The sequence below is a fragment of the Wyeomyia smithii genome, chromosome 2 (genome assembly GCF_029784165.1).
Source record: "Wyeomyia smithii strain HCP4-BCI-WySm-NY-G18 chromosome 2, ASM2978416v1, whole genome shotgun sequence".
NCBI classification, from domain to species: domain Eukaryota; kingdom Metazoa; phylum Arthropoda; class Insecta; order Diptera; family Culicidae; genus Wyeomyia; species Wyeomyia smithii.
In genome coordinates this window covers 72,160,639-72,181,661 of record NC_073695.1, presented here as the reverse complement: position 1 = coordinate 72,181,661, position 21,023 = coordinate 72,160,639, and the positions used below count along the sequence as shown (strand labels likewise).

Genomic DNA, 21,023 nt, shown 5'->3' with positions numbered 1-21,023 from the left:
TGGAGCATTAGAAGAAATTTTACAGCTGTTTTGCAGTCTTACATTTATATAAAAAATATAATTATTGGTAGAGTAATCGTTCGAAACAATTATTTCTTCAGACGTATGCGGTGATTGCAACGGAAGCCCAGCATGTTAACTAGAATCATGAAATCCGCTACTATTTTACCCAAAAGCTCAGATTTTAAGATCTGATAACAGTATGAAAAAAAAAATTACAAATATAACACTGTGCCACAGCGATTTAGAACTTCTGAAGTGACCTAGCGTAGGTTGTATGTCTTGTTGAGTGTAACATTCGCTCATACTAGAAATTTTCCAAACACCCCCAAAATCTGAAGTTATGGTCAAAATACGGTTTTTTGGGCCTCAGTGCATACAATTTTTTTTAACTCAGTCATTTCTCAACCCATTTTCAATATTGAGGCAGTTTTGAAAAGAAGATAAACAGAGTTTTTAAAAAATTTACCGGTTTGTACTAATATCACTAAAACATGTTGAGTTATTTGAGTTTAAATACATTTTTTTAGTTTTTTTCACGCAATTTTTCAATTTAATTTGAAATTTGCCACCTGTTTTTGTGAGAAAGATACTACAAATACACTAAACTTTTGAAGTTATATTCAATGAAGAATCAAACAAAAGTGGTTTTGTGAAAATCGGTGAGTATTTGACTGAGTAATATATTTTTTAAGAAAACCAGAATTTTTGGCTTCTATACCACAATTATTTCGCGGGGCTACAAATGGTGAAAAAACACAAGAACTTCTGAAGTGATCTAGTGCAGGTTGTAGTTCTTGTTGAGTGTAACATTCGCTCATACTAGAAATTTTCCAAACACCCCCAAAATCTGAAGTTATGGTCAAAATACGGTTTTTTGGGCCTCAGGGCATACATTTCTTTTAACTCAGTCATTTCCCAACCGATTTTCAATATTGAGGCAGTTTTGAAAAGAAGATAAACAGAACTTTAAAAACATTTACAGGTTTGTACTAATATCACTGAAACATGTTGAGTTATTTGAGTTTAAATATAATTTTTTAGACTTTTACATGCTATTTTTCAACATAACTTGAAATTTTTCACCTATTTTTGTGATAAAGATACTACAAATAAAATAAAATTTTGAAATAATATTCAATGACGAATCAAACAAAAGTGGTTTTGTGAAAATCGGTGAATATTTGGCTGAGTTATAGGATTTTTAAGAAAACCAGATTTTTTGGCATCTAACGCACAATTGTTTCACGGTGCTACAAATGGTAAAAAATGCAAGAACTTTTGGTGTGACGTAGTGTGGGTAATAGCTCTAGTCAAGTGTTAATAGCGCGCATACTTCAAGGTTTACGAATACCCCTAAAAATTGAAGTTATGATTAAAATCCAGTTCTCAGACCTCACATTGAAAAATTGTGTGAAAAAATCTAAAAAATTATATTTAAACTCAAATAACTCAACATGTTTTAGTGATATTAGTACAAACCAGTAGATGTTTTGAAAGCTCTGTTTATCTTCTTTCCAAAACTGCCTAAAAATTGAAAATCGGTTGAGAAATGACTGAGTTAAAAGAAATGTATGCCCTGAGGTCCAAAAAACCGTATTTTGACCATAACTTCAGCTTTTGGGGGTGTTTGGAAAATTTCTAGTATAAGCGAATGTTACAACTCAACAAGACCTACAACCTACACTAGATCACTTCAGAAGTTCTTGTGTTTTTTCACCATTTGTAGCACCGCGAAATGATTGTGGTATAGAAGCCAAAAATTCTGGTTTTCTTAAAAAATATATAACTCAGTCAAATATTCACTGATTTTCACACACCCACTTTTGTTTGATTCGTCATTGAATATAATTTCAAAAGTTTAGTGTATTTGTAGTATCTTTCTCACAAAAACAGGTGGCAAATTTCAAATTAAATTGAAAAATTGCGTGAAAAAAACTAAAAAATTACATTTAAACTCAAATAACTCAACATGTTTTAGTGATATTAGTACAAACCAGTAAATTTTTTGAAAGCTCTGTTTATCTTCTTTCCAAAGCTGCCTCAATATTGAAAATCGGTTGAGAAATGACTGAGTTAAAAAAATTGTATGCACTGAGGTCCTAAAAACCGTATTTTGACCATAACTTCAGATTTTGGGGGTGTTTGGAAAATTTCTAGTATGAGTGAATGTTACACTCAACAAGACCTACAACCTTCACTAGGTCACTTCAGAAGTTCTGGCATATTTTTTTTCATTTGTAGCACAGTGTAATTAATCCAAAATAAATCATTCAACAACTCACAACGTTAATAACGAACATCTAAAATGAAGCTTTTTTTGATTTTATTCTCTTTTCAGACATCCTCCGAGAAGTCAAAACGAACATGGGGCCAGCGATTCAAGCTTAGCAAATCTACACCTGACAAAAGTAACTTCAAAACACTAACCACCAGTAGCAGCTCGAGCATCCTGAGCTCCGCTAGTGCACCGCTTCCCACCAGCTCACTGAACCCCATCGTCGAAGTGCTGGACTATTCCAGCTTACAGTTACAGCATCTTAATCAGCAGCAACAACTGCAGCAGCAACAACAGCAAAACCTCCAACAGCAGCAGCAACACCTTCGCTACGTGCATTCCATCTCCAATGTTCCGCTGCTCTCCGGAACGGTGACCCACTCGATGAAGTATGTGGAGTCAAACTGGGTTTACGGCACGATGCGTGGAATGCCACCACCGATGGGGCCAATGCATCCCCACCCGCATCAGCACTCGGGCCTCATCCACCCGATGGCACCCATGTATTGTCCGATGCCTGGGCCCCTACCAGGCGGGCCCGAGGTAGCCGTCGTAATTTGCTGCTGTCCGGAGTACCTGAATGGAACCAAACGGGAAGTGAAGAAGGCTAGCATCTGCAAGAAATGCAAGGGATCGCGATTACCGCTGGCTCCGATCGGGGGAACGTTGAGGCTAACTTCGGGAGCAACGTTCCTGGCGCCACCGGTACGAAGCAGTGCCGGAACGGTAAAGTTGGCCTCGACCTATGGAAAAAAGGCTCGTCCTTCGATTCTGGGCAGTGCCGGTGATCCGTACGATTTTATGAGACGATCCCGGCTCAACCAACCGGAGCAAACAAAGTCTGTGAAGAGTAGCATTAAGGAGAAACTGCGCGGTCGGGCGAAAAGCTCTAGCCCTTCAAAGGGCCGCAGTAGAGCGGACAAACGCACCCCTTCGCCTACGTTGAGCAAGAGCAGCGGCAGTCGCAGTCTGAGTGCCAGTCGAAGTAGCAATAGTAATAGCAAGGGATTCAAGGATTGTTGGGTGGAACCGGAGGAACTAGAACAAGAACCGGATCCGGGAGCAGGTCGAAGATCAATACTTCGATGTGATATTAATCCATACGATCTGATCTCGCTGAGCAGTGGGTTGAATAATGAGTTTTCGCCCACCAACGGAATGGATGAGTACGATTTGTCGGTTCACTCGCAGAAGTACGAAAATCTTCTGGACACTTTATATGCCAACAGGTACAATCCGGCGATCAATAATATTGCGGCGATATCAGGCCAAAGAATCAAACTGTTCGATGGAGACACGACACCGTCTGTGTATGACGACGTGGATACGTACGTGTACGATCCGGTGGAAGTTCAAGGAGGTGAATCCGCGGAAGTAGAAACTCGTGTGGAAGTGATTCCCGAGCGACCACCACGGACTAAACATAACAAGCAAGACGCACCGAAAATCGAGGAAGATATCAAATCACTTCCCTCGCAGATCTCCTCCGAAATGACTCAAAGTGCAATAAAATCAATCCTAAAGCGACCGGCATCGGTGTCTAGTGCACCGGCGAACGGCGATGCCGGTGGCCTTTCGGATAAGCCCAGCTTCGATACAATTCGGCTCAACCAAACGCTGGTTCACCGACTCGCGAAACTAACCTCTGACGAGAACGTATTTGCCAAAACCAACTCAGTCAGTGCCAGAACGGCGAAAAACAGCTTCGGGAAGGAGAGAGACACCAAACGCCACTCCGGTTCTCAGTTCTATTTGCCCAACCCCTCCGGCAGTGCAACCGCCCTGGATCGATCCCGAAAGAAGGTTCACTTTTTGGTCGAGAACGAAATCATCGACGACGATAAATTTTTCGCACAGCTCCTATTGTCGGAAACAAACGGCCATATCCCGCAGCTATCGGGTACGAAGCAACCGGCGGCTACGGTGACGATAGTACAAGTGACATCTGCAGATCTAGACGAGGACGATCCTGTACCGTCGCTGCCTGCTCCTCCTCCATCACCACCACCACTGCCACCATCGTCCTTCTCTGCATCAGCAGAACCACAGCCACCTTCCGAGACACTAGATCATCAAAACAATGAGTCTGTGATTATGAGTTTAGTAAATCATGATGACAATCGACTGCCACCACAAACTGTGGCAACGACAACCACGCCGACGCTGGCAATAGATGACAAAAATAGCAACCCTCATCACACGATGCCGTCGTCTGAGGGTGGCAAGGTCGGAAAAAGCAGCGACAATTGGCCGAGTGGAAATAATTCTGCGGCGAATAGTTGCACCAACGGTTTTAACAATGGCGCCAATGGGCCGAAGGAAGAGCTCCGTGCAGGAGAAGGTGAGTCGGGGATTGACAGTTTCATGATTTAAGGGTACTTTTGTTTAGATTATTCCTAGAATTAAAATTTATCGACTAGCTTCTTAAGCGCACAAACAGCCATAAACCTCCTAGGGTAAATTCCGTTTGACGACGGTCCTAAAACTGCTAGTTATGGACCGGGTATATTCAGGTTATCACAATAACTGTTATTGTGATAGCGGCCGTTTCCTCAAGTCGAACAATAAAACGGCCGGAAAAAGCACTAACGTAATCTATGTGGAAAAAGTGGGCAATATTAAGGATAAGGGGAAAACAGTAAACCGCTGCGGCAGTATTTACCTAAAAACATGTAAATTCATCCGGTCATGCTCGAGCTGACTCAGTGGAGGGCGGGGAAAATCCCCAAACCTTGGCTGCGGCGGTGGAACGAGAATCGATTTCCCAGCCATGGCGGGAACCGGCACGGAACGAAATGGCCAGGCGTTAACGAGCTCCATAAAGTTCTAATTTACAAGCCGTACGTTTCTAATGATGGGGAAAACAATCTCCGACAGACGGTGCCAGCTTACAGCATTGCATGGCCCGGCGGTGCGTGCGGGTCCGATGATTGGGTTGTTTCGCTAGACCTGACGGATTTTTGCATAAGCATGAGCTCCTGCGGCGGAGAAACGTACGAAACCGGAGGGAGGGACGGCAGCAGCGCTAGGGATGGCGGAGGTTTTGACGGCCTTTCCTTCCGACAAATCAATGCTCGTTAACGATTGAATGCCTGCCTTGGGTTTGATTGGTCGAGCAAGCGAGAGTGAAAAGTTATCTGATTTCGCTGCGCGTTGCTTAGGTAGCCGATTGGCAGACAAAACAGACCGGAAGGTTCGAAGATGTTCTGTAACATAATTGTGTCTAAATTAATGCCTACTTGGAAAAGCGGTCTGAGAACCTGTTTAATGATTGTTAACTATAATGTTTATTGCGCATTCCGTGCTTTGTTGAGTTATTGAAAGAGCGGTCATAATTTTTTTGTTGTATTTAAATTTAATAGTATTTGTTTTCTGCTCAACATGCTTTCGAGCATTTTGCACAATAATTTGACCAGAATATAATACATTCCCGACCATATTTTTTACAAGGTTTATAGGTTTCTAATTGCTATCGAGTTTTGATATTGTTCGAACGAATGACAACAGAAACGAATCCTATCGTCATAAAAGTTGAAACTGGCCAGTCAAATCATATCACTCAACTATTCTTACGAAAAGCGAAAACTTATGGATTCTCATCACCGAAGTGGATGAGTTTTTTGCTGCTCCGGTGTTGTCTTAAAGTGAATAAGAGATATGCAATGCAAAGCAAAGCCTTGGTGCTACATTCCGATTCGGAACTTGACCTTCTGTTTGTTATACACAGACTTCGCAGTCAACTGTTCAGTGACCAAGATAATTGTGGGGCTAGCGCTACGATCCTACTGATACTAACAGTCTCTCCCGAGCCGAGACTCGAACCTGCGACGACTGGCTTTTTAGGCCAGCATCGTACCTCGAGACCATCTGGGAGAGTTCAGATATGCACCATTATCTAAAAGTAAACCTCATGTAATTGAAGAATACTTTTGAAGGAAAACAATCCGAAATGAAAAATGACAAAACTTAAGATCGTAGGGAACGTAGGAAAAGATGATAAATAAAATGATTTCTTGTTACAATTAAATCATTAAATTAATACTATGAGGTTATAAAAATATCTAAATAAAAAAACAACCCAAAAGTAGAAACAGAAAATTATTTCCAGTCAGGCCTAGAATCACTAATAAAGACTGTTCCGAAAATTATAAATACATCTTCTTTCTTGTATAAAACAAAAAATACAGGATTTTTCGGGTCATTTTTATCTGAAATATAGATAATAAGTGTTTTCTTTCCAGTTTCAATTCAAGTTGGGATTATTTTTCGTAGGATACGCGAGTTCTCTAACTTTTCTCTTAACACTACTCATAAGCTTTTGCACAGTGTGTTCTCCGACCATTTTTACCACTTTAAGCCAATCTTTTTTAAATTTTTCAACATTGTCCGCTGGTTTGACATATTTCCTCAGCTTTGCCTTGGTCAAAACCCAAAAAGTTTCAATAGGGCGAATTTCAGGGCAGTTTGGAGGATTCATCTCCTTTGGGACACATGTGACATTATTTGTTTTATACCACTCTAGTGCATCCTTAGAGTAAAGGCAGGAAGCAAGATAGGGCCAAAAGATTAGAGGATTGTTATGCTGCTTAACCATGGGTAACAACCTTTTCTGCAAACACTCTTTCACGTAAATTTTACCATTCATTGTGTCATTCGTAATGAATGGACGAGATATTTTCCCACATTCACAAATGGCCTGCCAAACCATTACCTTCTTGCTGAATTTTTCGGTGTAAATGGCTTTTACTGGTCCAGGGACATCCTTTCCCTTCGGTGATGTATAAAATTGCGTTACTGGCAGAGTCTTATAGTCCAGTTTTATGTAGGTTTCGTCATCCATAATAACACACCCCATTTTTTCGGTCAGAAGTTTGCCATAAAGCTTCCGAGCTCTCGGTTTTACAGATTCAGCTTGTTTTTGATTTCGTTTTGGCTGCTTCTGCTTCCGACGGGTCTGCAGACCCATTCTTCCCTTGGCACGCATAACGTTACTCGCCGAGGCTCCAAGCTTTCTTGCCACATCTCGTACTGATACTGAAGGATGCCGCTTGTAGTATTCCTTAACCTTTTTATCCATTGTGGGATCAACAGGCCCGGGTTTTCTACCACGTCTTGGGGCATCAGTAAATGTGCATTCTTCATAATACTTCCGCAATGCGGTTTGAACTGCTCCGATACTTATACCTTGTTCTCTGGCTAATTTTCTAATACAAAGACCACTCACGGTGCCCCATTTGTGCACAATTCGCTTTCTTTGCTCGGGAGAAAGGCCACGCATTTTCAAAATTTCGCACTAAATGTTAGAAAAAATGACAGCATCTGTTTCTTTTGGATGTAAACAACAGGACGCAGCCAACGTTTGGTTGAATACTGCACATTATTTGAAATGACGGTTGATCGTAAGTGTATTTATAATTATCGGAACGGTCTATAAACGCTAACTGATTAACCTGAAATATTTTGAAACTAGTTCCTTAAAAACAAACTTTGCATCTCGCACTATGTGTGTAATCATCGCTCTGTGAAAAATTATGTAGGTATACAAAAACATACACGACTTCCACAGAGCGAACGTTGAATTGTCTTGTGACCTTCTGTCGTAAGAGGATTGTAGCGCACTTGATCACAGCTCGCTGATATCGATAATGTCGTAGCTCTTTACAAGCAGATGTTATTAAGGTAATGTATCATGATCAATTTAGACTGTTTCCATGATACTTACTAACCATTAATATCGCATGAAATTAAAAAAAAAAGTTGGAAATCGTTGTTTTATTTGATCACAGAATTCATGATCGGAACAATAAATGTACCACAATCACAAAACAATTTTATGACAGATCCACTTGCACTCAAGCATTTTTTAAGTAGACAATTTAATTGCCTAAAACTTTTCTTGATATTTCAAAATGGGCACTCTGAAAGAAAAAACACGAATTAATCTGCCTAGCGGTGAGAACTAGCCTTTCTCGTACGCACATTATTATTTGCCAGAAAACTTCAATTTTTAGGAAAAAAATACATCTAGATCATTTCTGCCGGATTCAAAGTTCACTCTAAATAATAAAATTTTATAACCAACAGCATAATTGTGCTGACCATTTATTTTAACTAAACATTCACATACTCACACAAACATGCAAATTTCATTTGAAGAAATTTGCTTCGAATATATTACGCAAAAAATGTTTTTATTATTGTAATATAATCAAAACCGGGATGACGCTTAGAGCCCGGGAGTCAACTTCAGATTACGTCTTCTGAAATAAATCCTAAAAATACTAAATACAATCCAATGAAGGTATTACCACTATTTGCATTCCAATAATAGTGATGTTGTATTTCAAGTGAATGAATTTCAAAATGAATTAAATATAATGTGTGAAATTTGACGTTATATGTTTGAAGTGAGTTGTGCCAAAGAGGTAGTAGAATGTGAGAAATGATTCCTAATTTCTAACAATTTAATTAAACGGTGTTGAGGCTACATATTTTGTTAAAAGCAGTTGGTTTTAAAAAGTCTCCGGTTTACGTTATGAAATAAATTATTTGTTAGTTCAGAAGACAACCTTTATTTAACTCTAAAGAACGCTGAAATCAGTCCAGTCATCTCCTATGAAAAATGAGTAAGTTTAAAAAGTCTTCGGAGTACATTACTTTTTATAACCTTTAAACCACATGTTTAATTATTATGAAATTCATTGGTTCAGGGTTTCGAAGACAGCCCGTTCATTTGATACCAACTTTGCTCAGATTATTTGTGTAGTTTCTGTGGTAATGAAGTTTTGTGATTTTCACGTGTTGGTATATGCCGGACTCAGTTACATTCTGGTTACAGTGTAATTAAATTTAGTATTATGGGGCAACTAGAGCTATCATTTGAGATTATTTTGTGAAAATCGGTCCGGTCTGAGAAAAGTGAGTGAAGTCTTGAGAATATGTTGCTTTTTATAACGTGAATTCACATTTTCATAAATAATACTGTCCGATTACAATGAAATTCAATAGCAACCTACTAGGTAACTAGACCTTTCATTTGCAATCAATTTCATGAAAATCGGTCCAGTCATCTCTGAGAAAAGTGAGTGAGAGTAAAAAGTTGCACATACACACACATACACACACATACATTCAGAAAATGCTCAGTTCGTCGAACTGAGTCGAGTGGTACATGACATTCGGCCATTGGGATCACTTTTCTACCTTTGGTTTAGCCAGTAATTGTTATACCTTTCTAGGAGAAATACAATATGCTTATGCTTGCTTTCATAAAATGATTGAACATTTTCACAACAACGGACAAATTTACAATCTGATTACAATGAAATTCAATAGCAACCTATGGGGCAACTAGACCTCTCATTTGACACTAATTTTGTGAAAATCGATTCAGCCATCTCTGAGAAAAATGAGTAAGTTTAAGCAGCCTCTGGAAAACTTTTCTTTCCATAACTTTTGAACCACATATCCAATCTTTATAAAATTTATAAGATAAGGGTTTTTCAGGTTCATGTTCATGTAAAGCCAATTTTGTTTAAATAGGTTGTGAGGTTTCTGAGATAAAGATGTTTTGTGATTTTTACATTTTTATACATAACATATCCCAGCTGGTCTCGAGGTACGATGCTGGCCTAACAAGCCAGTCGTCGTAGGTTCGAGTCTCGGCTCGGGAGAGACTGTTAGTGTCAGTAGGATCGTAGCGCTAGCCCCGCAATTGTCCTGTTCACTTAACAGTTGGCTGCGAAGTCTGTGTATAATAAACAGAAGGTCGTGTTCCGATACGGAATGTAGCACCAAGGCTTTGCTTTGCTTGCTCTTATACATAACCTTTAAACTAAAAATCCGATTACAATAAAATTGCATAGCAACCTATGGGGCAAGTAGACCTTACATTTGCAATTGATTTCATGAGAATTGGCTCAGCCATCTCTGAGAAAAGTGAGTGAGAAAAAAAAGTTGCACATACACACACACACACACACACACACACACACACATACACACGTACATACATACATACAGAAAATGCTCAGCTTGTCGAACTGAGTCGAGTGATATACGACATTCGACCCTTTGGAGCACTTTCATACCGTTAGTTTTTGCAGTGATTGCTATACCTTTCTAGGAGAAAGGTAAAAATATTTTCTAACAGCAATTTGTCCATGAATTGTACCTACGTGAATTCCATCATTACCGTGTTTCCTACATTCCTGTGCAAATATTTCATACAAAAAGTCATATTTTGAATCTTTTGATCTGAAAGTAGACCCGGATCTGACCCTGAGGATCGGTATAGTAGAGCAGTAAGCGTGTGAAAGGAAGGGTAAAATCATATAACACACAAACACGTATAAATAATAAGCATACCACTTCTCTACAGCGGTTCTGCTAAAAATAGAAGTGCGGAATACAGCAAATACCCAGGTATATCTCACAATAGTAGTGCTGTCACTTACAGTTTCTCTCGAGCCGGAATTCCAACTCACAACGAATGACTTGTTAGGTCAGTATTGAACCTCAAGACCTACTGGCAGGCACTTTGGGGCAGGACCAGTGCTGATAAAAGTAATTTTCCCCAGCAAAATTCTTCGAAAATTACAGCCAATCATTTCCAATTTTCACTTCCAATGATCGCAGCACTCTTTCAGATACACTAGATTTTCGTCCTAGTAACGTACTGTTATACTCAGATGAAAAAGATCGCGCGCATCGTTCACGGTTATGGAATAAAATTTGACGACAAATCCAACCAAATGATCTTCACTTCGAAGCGAAAAAGAAAAACAAACAGTCCACTCTACCAAAATGAACCTCACCGAAACACTTTTTCACTGACACTGACCGATGCCTTGACAATCTTCGTTAAGTGATAAACTGATTTTGTTGTCTTGCTTCCATCGCATGAAATATAATGAGGTGTTTTGACAGTTCACTTCCATGCAAAAAGCGGGAAGGGAGAACTCTGAAAGGATTGTAAAAAAATAACGTTTATGGATGCTTTTTTTTTATTTTTACTCAAGAGTGTCAACAAATATCAACCCTGGGCAGGACACTAACGGTTTAATTTTTTTAATGGGGGAGGAGAGTCACTGTAATGTGACGTACTTCTCCTGTAGGGGTCGACAATGTGTGACAAAATGTGACGAGGTAGGGGGGGGGGGGATGGTAAGTAATATTGAATCACAATTTGCCTGACGTACTTAATGGATGTCGCCTTAGATGTTTGGATGAATTTTCTCAATCAGGCAGTGAACTTTATTCGTTCAATAATAACTTATTGGGACGATGCACAGTGTTTAATTTTCCCATTTTCGTGCGAATAATTAAATAGCGTTTTAAACGTTGCGTTGTGTGAAACATTGTGGCTATCATGTATGTTAGGAGAAGTTTCAAGATATTCAAAAATGCACTTTAGATGTAGGGTGATCAATCCACCTAATAGTGAGATAGAAAATTTACTTTTTCATCAGATTGAGATAGAAGCATGGTGTCTTCGGCAAAATTTTGGGTGATCTCAAAACAAGAAACTTTGTCGAAGACATCATGTTTCTATCTCTTACATATTGCGAGCAACAGAATGTTTTCTATGTAACGGCTATGAAAATCACAATTTTCATTATAACTTTTTTCTCAGATTTTTTCGAATTTTTAAACCTTCTACAAAGTTATCAGCCATCCAAAAATGCATGTTACATTGTTTATATATTTAAAAAATCTCCCAAAATAAAAAAGTTATTTGACATATTTCGATATTTTTGGGGATACTTTCACCTCGACGCTCTCCAAATTACGCAATTTTACGCAAGTGGCAGTTCCATACGATGAAATAACTATCTTAAGACATATATGTAGTTATATTCAGTAATGTAAGCGACGGAAGGTAGTACCAGGGGTACAGCCGAACCAATAATCGAACTGTATCTGCCAAAAACATACATGCATGTTCAGCTCAAGATCGATCGTTTAGTGCTACCTTCGAAACTCAAAACTTTTTGTTTTTATATATTCGGTATACCAAAATCGGCATCGAATGGCTTTGAAATATAGGCGAAAAGGCTGTTTACATACTCTTACATACAAAAGACTGTACCTTAGATTGAAAGTCTAAAGATAGTTATTTCATCGTATGCAACTACCACTTGCGTAAAAGTGCGTAATTTGGACATGGTTGAGGTGAAAATATCCCCAAAAATAAAAAAATATGTCTAATAACTTTTTTGTTTTGGGAGAAAAAAAAATATCAATGTCCAACATAAACATGCATTTTTGAATGGCTGATTTGTAGGAGGTTTGAATATTCGAAAAAAACTGAGAAAAAAGTTATAATGAAAATTGTGATTTTCATTCCCGTTACATAGAAAACATTCTGTTGCTCGCAATATGTAAGAGATTGGAACATGATGTCTTCGACAAAGTTTCTTGTTTTGAGATCACCTCAAATTTTGCCGGAGACACCATATTTCTATCTCAATCCGATGAAAAAGTAAATTTTCTATCTCACTTTTAGGTGGATTGATCATTTATCCTCCTACATCGAGAGATGCATTTTTGAATATCTTGAAACTTTTCCGAATATAAATTATGGCTATGATCAACATTTGAAACGCTATTAAAATCATAGCACGAAAGTGGCAAAATAAAACACTGTGTGATACCTATATTCAGCAGGTGGAAACAACTCAATCTAATATTGGTAGGACACCCTGATGAGGCCGCCACGATAGATCAAGTAACTGGTCGCAGTGACAAATGTACCCTACAGTAAAAAAGATACCGAGCCTCGTTCATCCGGCCAAATATCGCCCATTATAATAAAGTCTTTGAGAAACTTATGCACAACGTGCTGTATACGGCATCAGCACCTCTCATATCCGACAGCCAGCACGGTTTTAGAAGACATCGTTCAACTACAACAAACTTGATGTGCTATGTTACTACACTATCACGGGAAATGGAAATGAGGAGGCAAATCGACGCGGTGTACGCTGATTTTGCGAAAGCATTCGATACCGTTCCTCACTACCATGTCATCGAAAAAATGAAGCATATTGGCTTTCCAGAATGGATTTTGGACTGGACTCTGTCATACTTATCCGGCCGCACCTCACATGTTGTAGTCAACTCAGCTTGATCCCGCACATTTTGTATTACGTCTGGCGTGCCCCAAGGTAGTGTTCTTGGGCCGCTGTAATTCAACATCTACGTGAATGATCTGTACCTGCTCATATCCTCGTTCAAACTCTCTTTCGCCGACGACCTGAAGGTATTTCGGGTTGTTGCGTCTACGAATGACCACACTGCCCTTCAAGAAGATATCAACATTCTACTGATTTGGTGTGATGATAATGGTATGCGTGTCAACAGTACGAAATGCAAAATTATAGCTCTTACTCACTCTGCCAATCCAGTTCATCACCAGTACAGTATAGGAACTGAAGCGCTCCAACGTGTCTCGTCTATCTGCAATCTCGGTGTGACCATTGACAAAGAGCTCAACTTTAATGACCATATCGGAATTATGACTGCCAAAGCTTTTTCTGTACTTGGGTTTATTCGTCGTCACGCTTCTGAGTTCACGGACATTTTTGCTATAAAGTCACTTTATTGCACGTTAGTTCGCAGCATTCTGAGTACGCCTCGCCTGTTTGGTCTCCGCACTGCCTAGGACAAAACCTCGCGGTTGAGCGCTTGCAGAAGAAATTTGTACGGTTTGCGTTACGGTCACTCCCTTGGAACGACCCGGTCGAGCTTCCCCCTAACCCTGATAGGTGTCAACTTATATGTTTGGAGTCGCTGTCAGCCAGACGTGATAAAGCGCGGTGTCTCCTCGTTTTTGATGTGCTTCAAGGGGTGATTGACTGCCCTGCGTTACTCGAGCAAATGCAAATGCTCGTCGTTTCCGGAACTCTACTCTACTGGCTACCCGCTACCACAGAACCAATTATGGATACTACAATCCCTTGGAGAAATGCATTCGCTTGTTCAACGAAGTGTACGACAAATTCGACTTCAACATGGCTAGAAATGTTTCTAAAAACCGCACTAGTAGACTAGGTTAGTTGGTAGAATATTATAGAATAAGTTTACAGTCTGTGCAATATTTTTGTCGAAGACGGTGATGTTAAATAAATAATACCCTGGAGAAATTTCACTGTTTAGTTTATGATCTTATTAGGATTAAAATGAAGTATTTTGCTCCGAGTATATGGTTAACATATTATTAAAATATTCTCTCTTGCACGGTAATAATCGAAAGTTGAACGATTTCAGATGATAGTGACGAGAAATTAAACTATTTTTTTTCTCATTAGGCCCAATATTACAACTAAAGCTAACAATTGTTTTTGACAAATAATTCAATCTAAGTTTGAAAAACTGGGAAAAACATTTTTGAACTAGAATAACAATATATATATATATATAAAATAACCCCAAAATACGAAAAAATTGGAAAGATTCAGCTCAATTTAGTTTTTAATTAGTGAAAACATTTCTGAAGGCAGGTAACAATTCTTAATTCAGTTTCAAATTGCACAAAAAAATAGTTTCGAAGGTTGAATATAGCGTAGTGTAAGCACGGGATATTTCGTTGATTGCAAACTAACGGCTATCACTTCTACTCAGATTGCTTGAGGAATAATAGTTTAACCGCTCTAAGCTGAGGTAGGCCTGACAGTCATCATTACTGGCAACGCCTACCTTTACCGTAGCTTGGGGATATTATAAAAGATATTGATGATGCGGTACTTGCCTTATAGGAGGCTATCGACTCAGCACCACTCCGTTAAGAACTGCGAAACTGGAGAAAATTAATGAATTAGATTGAACTGCATCAAGCAAACGATTGTTGAGTCTATTTAGCGTTACCCAAGTTGCACCACGAGGAGGTGGAATTCTTTGCAACCCTCGAAATTGTATCCAAAAACAAACAAATGATTCCAAAATGCAGCCTGAAGTTGCAAACTAACATTTCACTGAATCGTACGCCGCTTTGAAGTCTATAGACAGGAGATATGTTTGCAAACTGTGTTTTCGAAACTTGTAGAGGATCTATCTCATTTCGTTTAACACCTGGTTCAGTGTATGGCAACGGATACAGTAGAGCTTTAAATATGCGGAATGGAATATGCCACGATACTTGCTACAGCCGAGTCTATGTTCTTTCTTACATATATAGTGCATATATTCACTCGGTAAACCATTCTTTTTATCTACTTTGCACTTCCCTGCAGCATCATGCAAAAACCAAAAAATCCTGAAATAGGCCAAAAATATTAAAAAGTGATTCCGAAATCTGAAGAGTAATTCTGTATTTAGTTTGAAATCGTTGAATACACTTTTGAAGACCAGTTCAGGAGAAACCGGACAAAGTTAGGCTTAAAAGATATCTTGAAAATTAAAATGAGAGAGAGCTTAACGTATGATCCTAAATTATGCTTAGAATATCTGAGGCTAGAAAAGTTTCAAAAAAATTTAAAAGGTAGCTAAAAACCTTTCTGAAAGTTCTGAAACAAACTCGAAGTATGATGTTAAATTACAATCAAAACTGAAAAAAAAATGTTCCGTACTGCATCAAATTCAGAACACTTAAGCTATGATTTTTCTAGCTCCGTAACGTTTTTATACTTTTGATAAAAGGCAAGAAACTTATCTAAAATTTAAGCTACAATTACTTCAATTGTCAATTGAAACTTGAAAACGTAGATATTGAAACAGAACTCCAATTTAGCTAGAAACCGCTAAAGCTGAATACTAGGGTGGCTCGAAATTGTGTTATGTCTGGGAACCTGAAGGTTCAAATTCAAATGATTCATAATGTACGATTGTGATCATTTATATCGGTTATTACCGCTTTATTTAAATAAAAAAAAATTATTTTTTCCATCGTAGTGAATCACGAAGGACCCTGAATTTCTCTGAATAAATTCGATTTATAGTTTAAAGCATAAAGAATCCGTAAGAAATTTTAAAATATAAAATTTTATTTAAATTTGAAGTCCAGGTTTTTTTTTTCAAAAGCTGCACATGTGCACCCTCTAAACAGCATTGCCTCAATAATAATCCAAGTTTGTACTCCGAATCTGGAAAAGAATAAACCACAACATCGCTGTAGCTAAGTTCAAAGAGTCCACCTTTCCTAGTTTGAATCGCGCGGTTTCAAGTGAACCGAACGAACAAGATGTGAAGCTTCGGTGAAAGCTATCCCGGCACGCATGGGTTGGTTTGCTTTCAGAACTTGTTGCAGTCTAAATCGGAAAGCCAACCAACCGATCTCCATCGATGAAGATAGGGCTAGCAGAGTTTTCAGGCAGCTAAATAATCCGAGCCTTAAGCCCCAGACAGCATCTCGTGAAGCACATAAATCTCTCCGAGTGACATGGTGGCAATTTCATTAATCACGGTACGGGTGGCGTCGAGAACTTGCTGCACCGTGAATTCAGCTGTCAATTAGTCGAAAATCGTGAGTGAGTTCGCAGTGATGTGATGAGTGTACGAGCACGTTGGCAACTTTGGGAGATGAATTTTCCGGTGGAACGGAGCAGACCATCCCGGTTTCTATTCATCGAACTGATAAGCTCAGACGGTGCAGTGCGGTTTTTTGCTTGCAGCTCGTAGATGTGGAGTTATCTACGGTTATTTGTCCCTAAAGCATCGAGAATTGGTGAACGATGGTGCAACGCCATTAGCATCGGCATCAAATCCTGTCAATGAAAGGGATAAACAATGCGCAAACTTACTCAGTCTATGGAACGTAGCTTACACCTAGTTTTTCTGAGAAAAAAAGGAGGAAAAACATTCGCAAATATTTAAATTGCCGTATAGTTTCCAGCAAGGGATGAAGCGCGGCTTCTGGCGGATTAGCGTACACATTAATTCTCTATAATTAGCCATCATTGCAAAGTCCTAGACTGTTCGCTCCCGGTCGCTTTGCACAAAGGATCAGCAACAATAATATTAATAGCAACAACAACAGCAACGATAACGAGGTCGACAGCGGTAAGCAAAATCGCTTCCAAACAGCAGCACACTGCTGCTTATCCCTGGACCGATCCGTGTTCCGCGATGGGTTGGGCTTGACACTACCCCTTCTGCTCTCGCTCGGATTGTGGAAAATTTAACGTTCTTTTGGTTCGCTCGCTTGGAATGTGGGAACCCGCAAATATAATTTTGAATAACGTTCACCAGCACGTGCCACCGCCGGCTAGCTTGTTGAACGGCATAATGGGGATTTACTTCAACTGCTAGAAATTAGTTAGCGGAACATATGAATGAATTCCCGGTTGCGACTCTATGTTGCGAGGTCGCGTTGCCCGGAATCGAATGGGAATTGAACCGTGCGGCTCCGCTTTCGGTAGTTTGGTGTAGACGCATGGTCACTCGATGGGTTAGCATTGCACAATATTTATAGCTCTCGTATCGAATTCCGATCACGATGATCGGTTTTGTCCCGCAATTGATTTGAGCGCACTGCTATCTCAACAGCATGTTAATAAATCACTCTAATTAGCTAAACGAAATTCGAATATTCAAAGCAGATTAGCTTCGGTTCGGTTAAAATAGACCACTGGCATTCTGTTAGAGCAATTCACCAGCAAGTGGCAATACACATGTGTAGTACTCTGTTAATAACGAACGATGCGGTGCTCTCGCTACCGTAGTGTCCTCGTTATTCGTGCAGTTTCTGGCTGACGACCGGTCGAGCAGATCATCTAAATAATGTTCTACTCCATCAAACATTCGGCAAATGAAACCACATTTCGCACTAGTCCCTTCCGGATATGGTGATTTAATGATCTTTAGAGAACCAGAACATAGCCTTTTCCCGGTTAGCTTACTGGGGTGTATAATATCGAACTATTTTATGTTGCTCATTGAATTTGAGTTGGAACCTTCAGGCGCCCCAGTTCTGTGGAACGGCTCAACGATTTGATAGGTAAATTTGAGGGATGGATTTATTAGCGATTGATTGTGGGTGTGTTTTGGCATAAATTGCTTATGGCTATTACAGATGTAAGGGAAAACTCGTTCAGGCTATTCAGCTCCTGTCGAGCGAATGAGCATGGTTTGTGCTTAGTGGTAATACAATCCGGAATTAGTTCTGTTAGTTGGATGGTTCAAAATAGAGCCATTTCAACCCACTAAACAGTGTGGGTGTTCGGTTATTCAATAATCTTGTTCTATATCGCAATAAGATATATTTAGTGCAAGTCTAAGTCTAAATTAAAGCACAAATCCAATTCCATTCAATTTCAATCTAATTTGGATTAAATTTCCTTCCTTTCCCAGAAAAAAAAAACAGTTTCTATCCAGACCAGGCCCTATCCATTGAAAAACTGACTCCAACCCAATATAAGTCCAAATGCAATCTCATTTCAATTAAATACTCACCCAATTTCGATCCAATTCCAATATAATTACTAAACAATTCCAACTCAATTGCAACCAAACTTCAATTCAGTTTCAATCTTATTCCAATATTTTTTTTCTTCATCTATAATTTATTTGACACGACACATAATTCCAAGATATACTTTAATCAAAATCTAATCCTACTCCAATCCAAGTCCAATTCAATTCTAATTCTTGAATCAACTTCCAATCCAAATTCAACTTAATTTCAATCTAATCTCAATTTATTTTCTATTTAATTTCTTTCCGATTGTAATCCAACTCCACTGAAATGTTGTTGATTTAAATAAATTTTTACACTCAATCCATTCTAATTCCTATATTATTCCAGTAAAACTCAAATCCAGTTGAAAAATAACTTAAAACAATTTTCAATACAATTCCAATACAATTTTGATCCGGTCCAAATCTAATTCTTATTCTTATCTCAATCCAATCCAACTCCAATCGAATTCTAATCCAAATTCAATCCCAATCCATCTCTAATTCAATTCAAATCAATTCCTATTCAATTCTCATCAAATTAATTCCACGGGTTGAAATCCGCCCACACAAATTTGATTCCCAAAATTGAGGGTATTTCTTGTTGGTAATTACGCAGCAGTGTGGTTTTGTCAGCTTTTAGTCGTATAACCTCCTGGCATGGCTTTTTTGTGACCCTATTCTACATCTCGTCACGGTTTGGGGTCTTTTAAACCCTAAACGTATGTAATCCAGCTCGAGTTTTGGCATTTTGCAAGGCAGACTTGCTCAGATACAGTTTTTTGCATTTATCTGGAGCGGATGCTTCCGATTGAAGGCCCCAACTACGCGCTTGTAACCCATGTCACTATATGGATGGCTTTTTTATTTTGTCGACGTTTCGGTCGTTTTGGTGAGCTTTTTCAAGGGTAATTTAGTTTGTCGTGACGATCTTAGCTTACGATCGGCAGTTAGACGGTTTTCGAAACCGTTCTATGATAGGTACCAGAAACCGTGAAATTTGCAATTTCCAACTATTTTGTGTCGTCACAATGAGACGTATTCTCGTTCTCGAAGCACTCGTACAGAACATTTTCGAGAACGCGCTATTCTTTCAAAGATGTTTTGCTGAGTATTGCGCACATGATGAAACCAACGCACATAGTATCGAAATTGAACGCCAAACTTTCTCCACTCAAAATTCCAACTCATACTACCCAACGGGTCAATAGTAGGGTGCTAACCAAAATGCTCCTTTTAGAGACCATACAAAAAAATTTTCACCTGCCCGAAAAAAACACCCTGTGCAAAGTTTCAGCTCGATCACACCTAATATGGGGTGGCGCAAAGCGATTCAATTTTGGCCTTTGAAAATCCTAAAATTAACCCAACGGAGTGGGGTGCATGAAATGTCGGTTTTAGAAATTTTTTTTGGTGCCAGATGGTCAAAAAATGCATGAAACGTCGAGATCTGGTACCATCTGAAAAAAAAATTATGTTGTTGGTGATTTGTCCTATTTCTCATAGTCAAACTGCAATCGCTTTGCGCCACCCCGTTTTAAGTCCGGTCGAGCTAAAATTTGCACAGGGTGTTTTTTGCGGGCAGGTGAACATTTTGTGTCCTTTTTAAACTTTTGTGGTTACTTTTTTCCCATATAAGTGATTGACACCCTAATGAATAGTTACAGTGTGTGAGTATTTCAACCCGTAAACCCTTCATTCGATTCTACTGCAATTCTAGCCATAGCCAAATGCAACGCAATTCAATTTCATTTCACTTCCAATATTAATTTGATTCCAAGCTTTTTCTTATCAAAATTCAATTTTAATCTAATCCAATTCCTATTAAAACTCCAACCAAAATAAATTTCACGTCCAATTCAATTCTTTTTCAATTCCATTCCAACTTCAATTGAATTTCAATCCAATTCTAATCCATTTCTACCTAAATTTTTATCGGGTTTCAATCCAATTCCGATTCATTACCGACCCAGTCAAATCTCATTACTTTTCCAACCTAGTTCTTATGTCAATCAACAATCAAATGAAATTAGAACCTGATTTCCGTTGAATTCCAATTCATTCATAATCCAATTCCGTTTCAATTTCCAATCAAACTTCAATTCAATCCCAATACAATTTGAATTTAATCCAATTTTATTTGTAATACAATCCATTTTTGATTAACTTTTCTCAGTGAATCATAACACAGTGCAACAAAAATTGACTTTTTTTTCTGCCTTGGCCTTTATATATAATTTTTTTGTGTATTTTTATGCAAAAACCAAATATCCCCTAGTTTGAACATATTTCAACTTAAGGGGCAACAATGGCGCCATTTTGAATTTTTGAGAAACCGGTAGTTTTTAATGTT

General features: G+C 38.7%; 1 protein-coding gene across 6 annotated transcripts in view; it reads left to right on the top strand.

Annotated features, from left to right (window-relative positions):
- Nucleotides 1–21,023, top strand: part of LOC129721506 (uncharacterized) — a 521,585-nt gene that overhangs the window by 460,783 nt on the left and 39,779 nt on the right. For all 6 annotated transcript variants that reach the window (XR_008727404.1, XR_008727406.1, XR_008727405.1 and 3 more), the window contains one exon: nt 2,342–4,619. Coding sequence is in view for 1 of the 6 variants with exons in the window: in XM_055674162.1 (XP_055530137.1) it covers nt 2,342–4,619 (2,278 nt within the window). In the remaining 5 variants the exon portion in view is untranslated. The remainder of the gene's footprint in view (nt 1–2,341; nt 4,620–21,023) is intronic.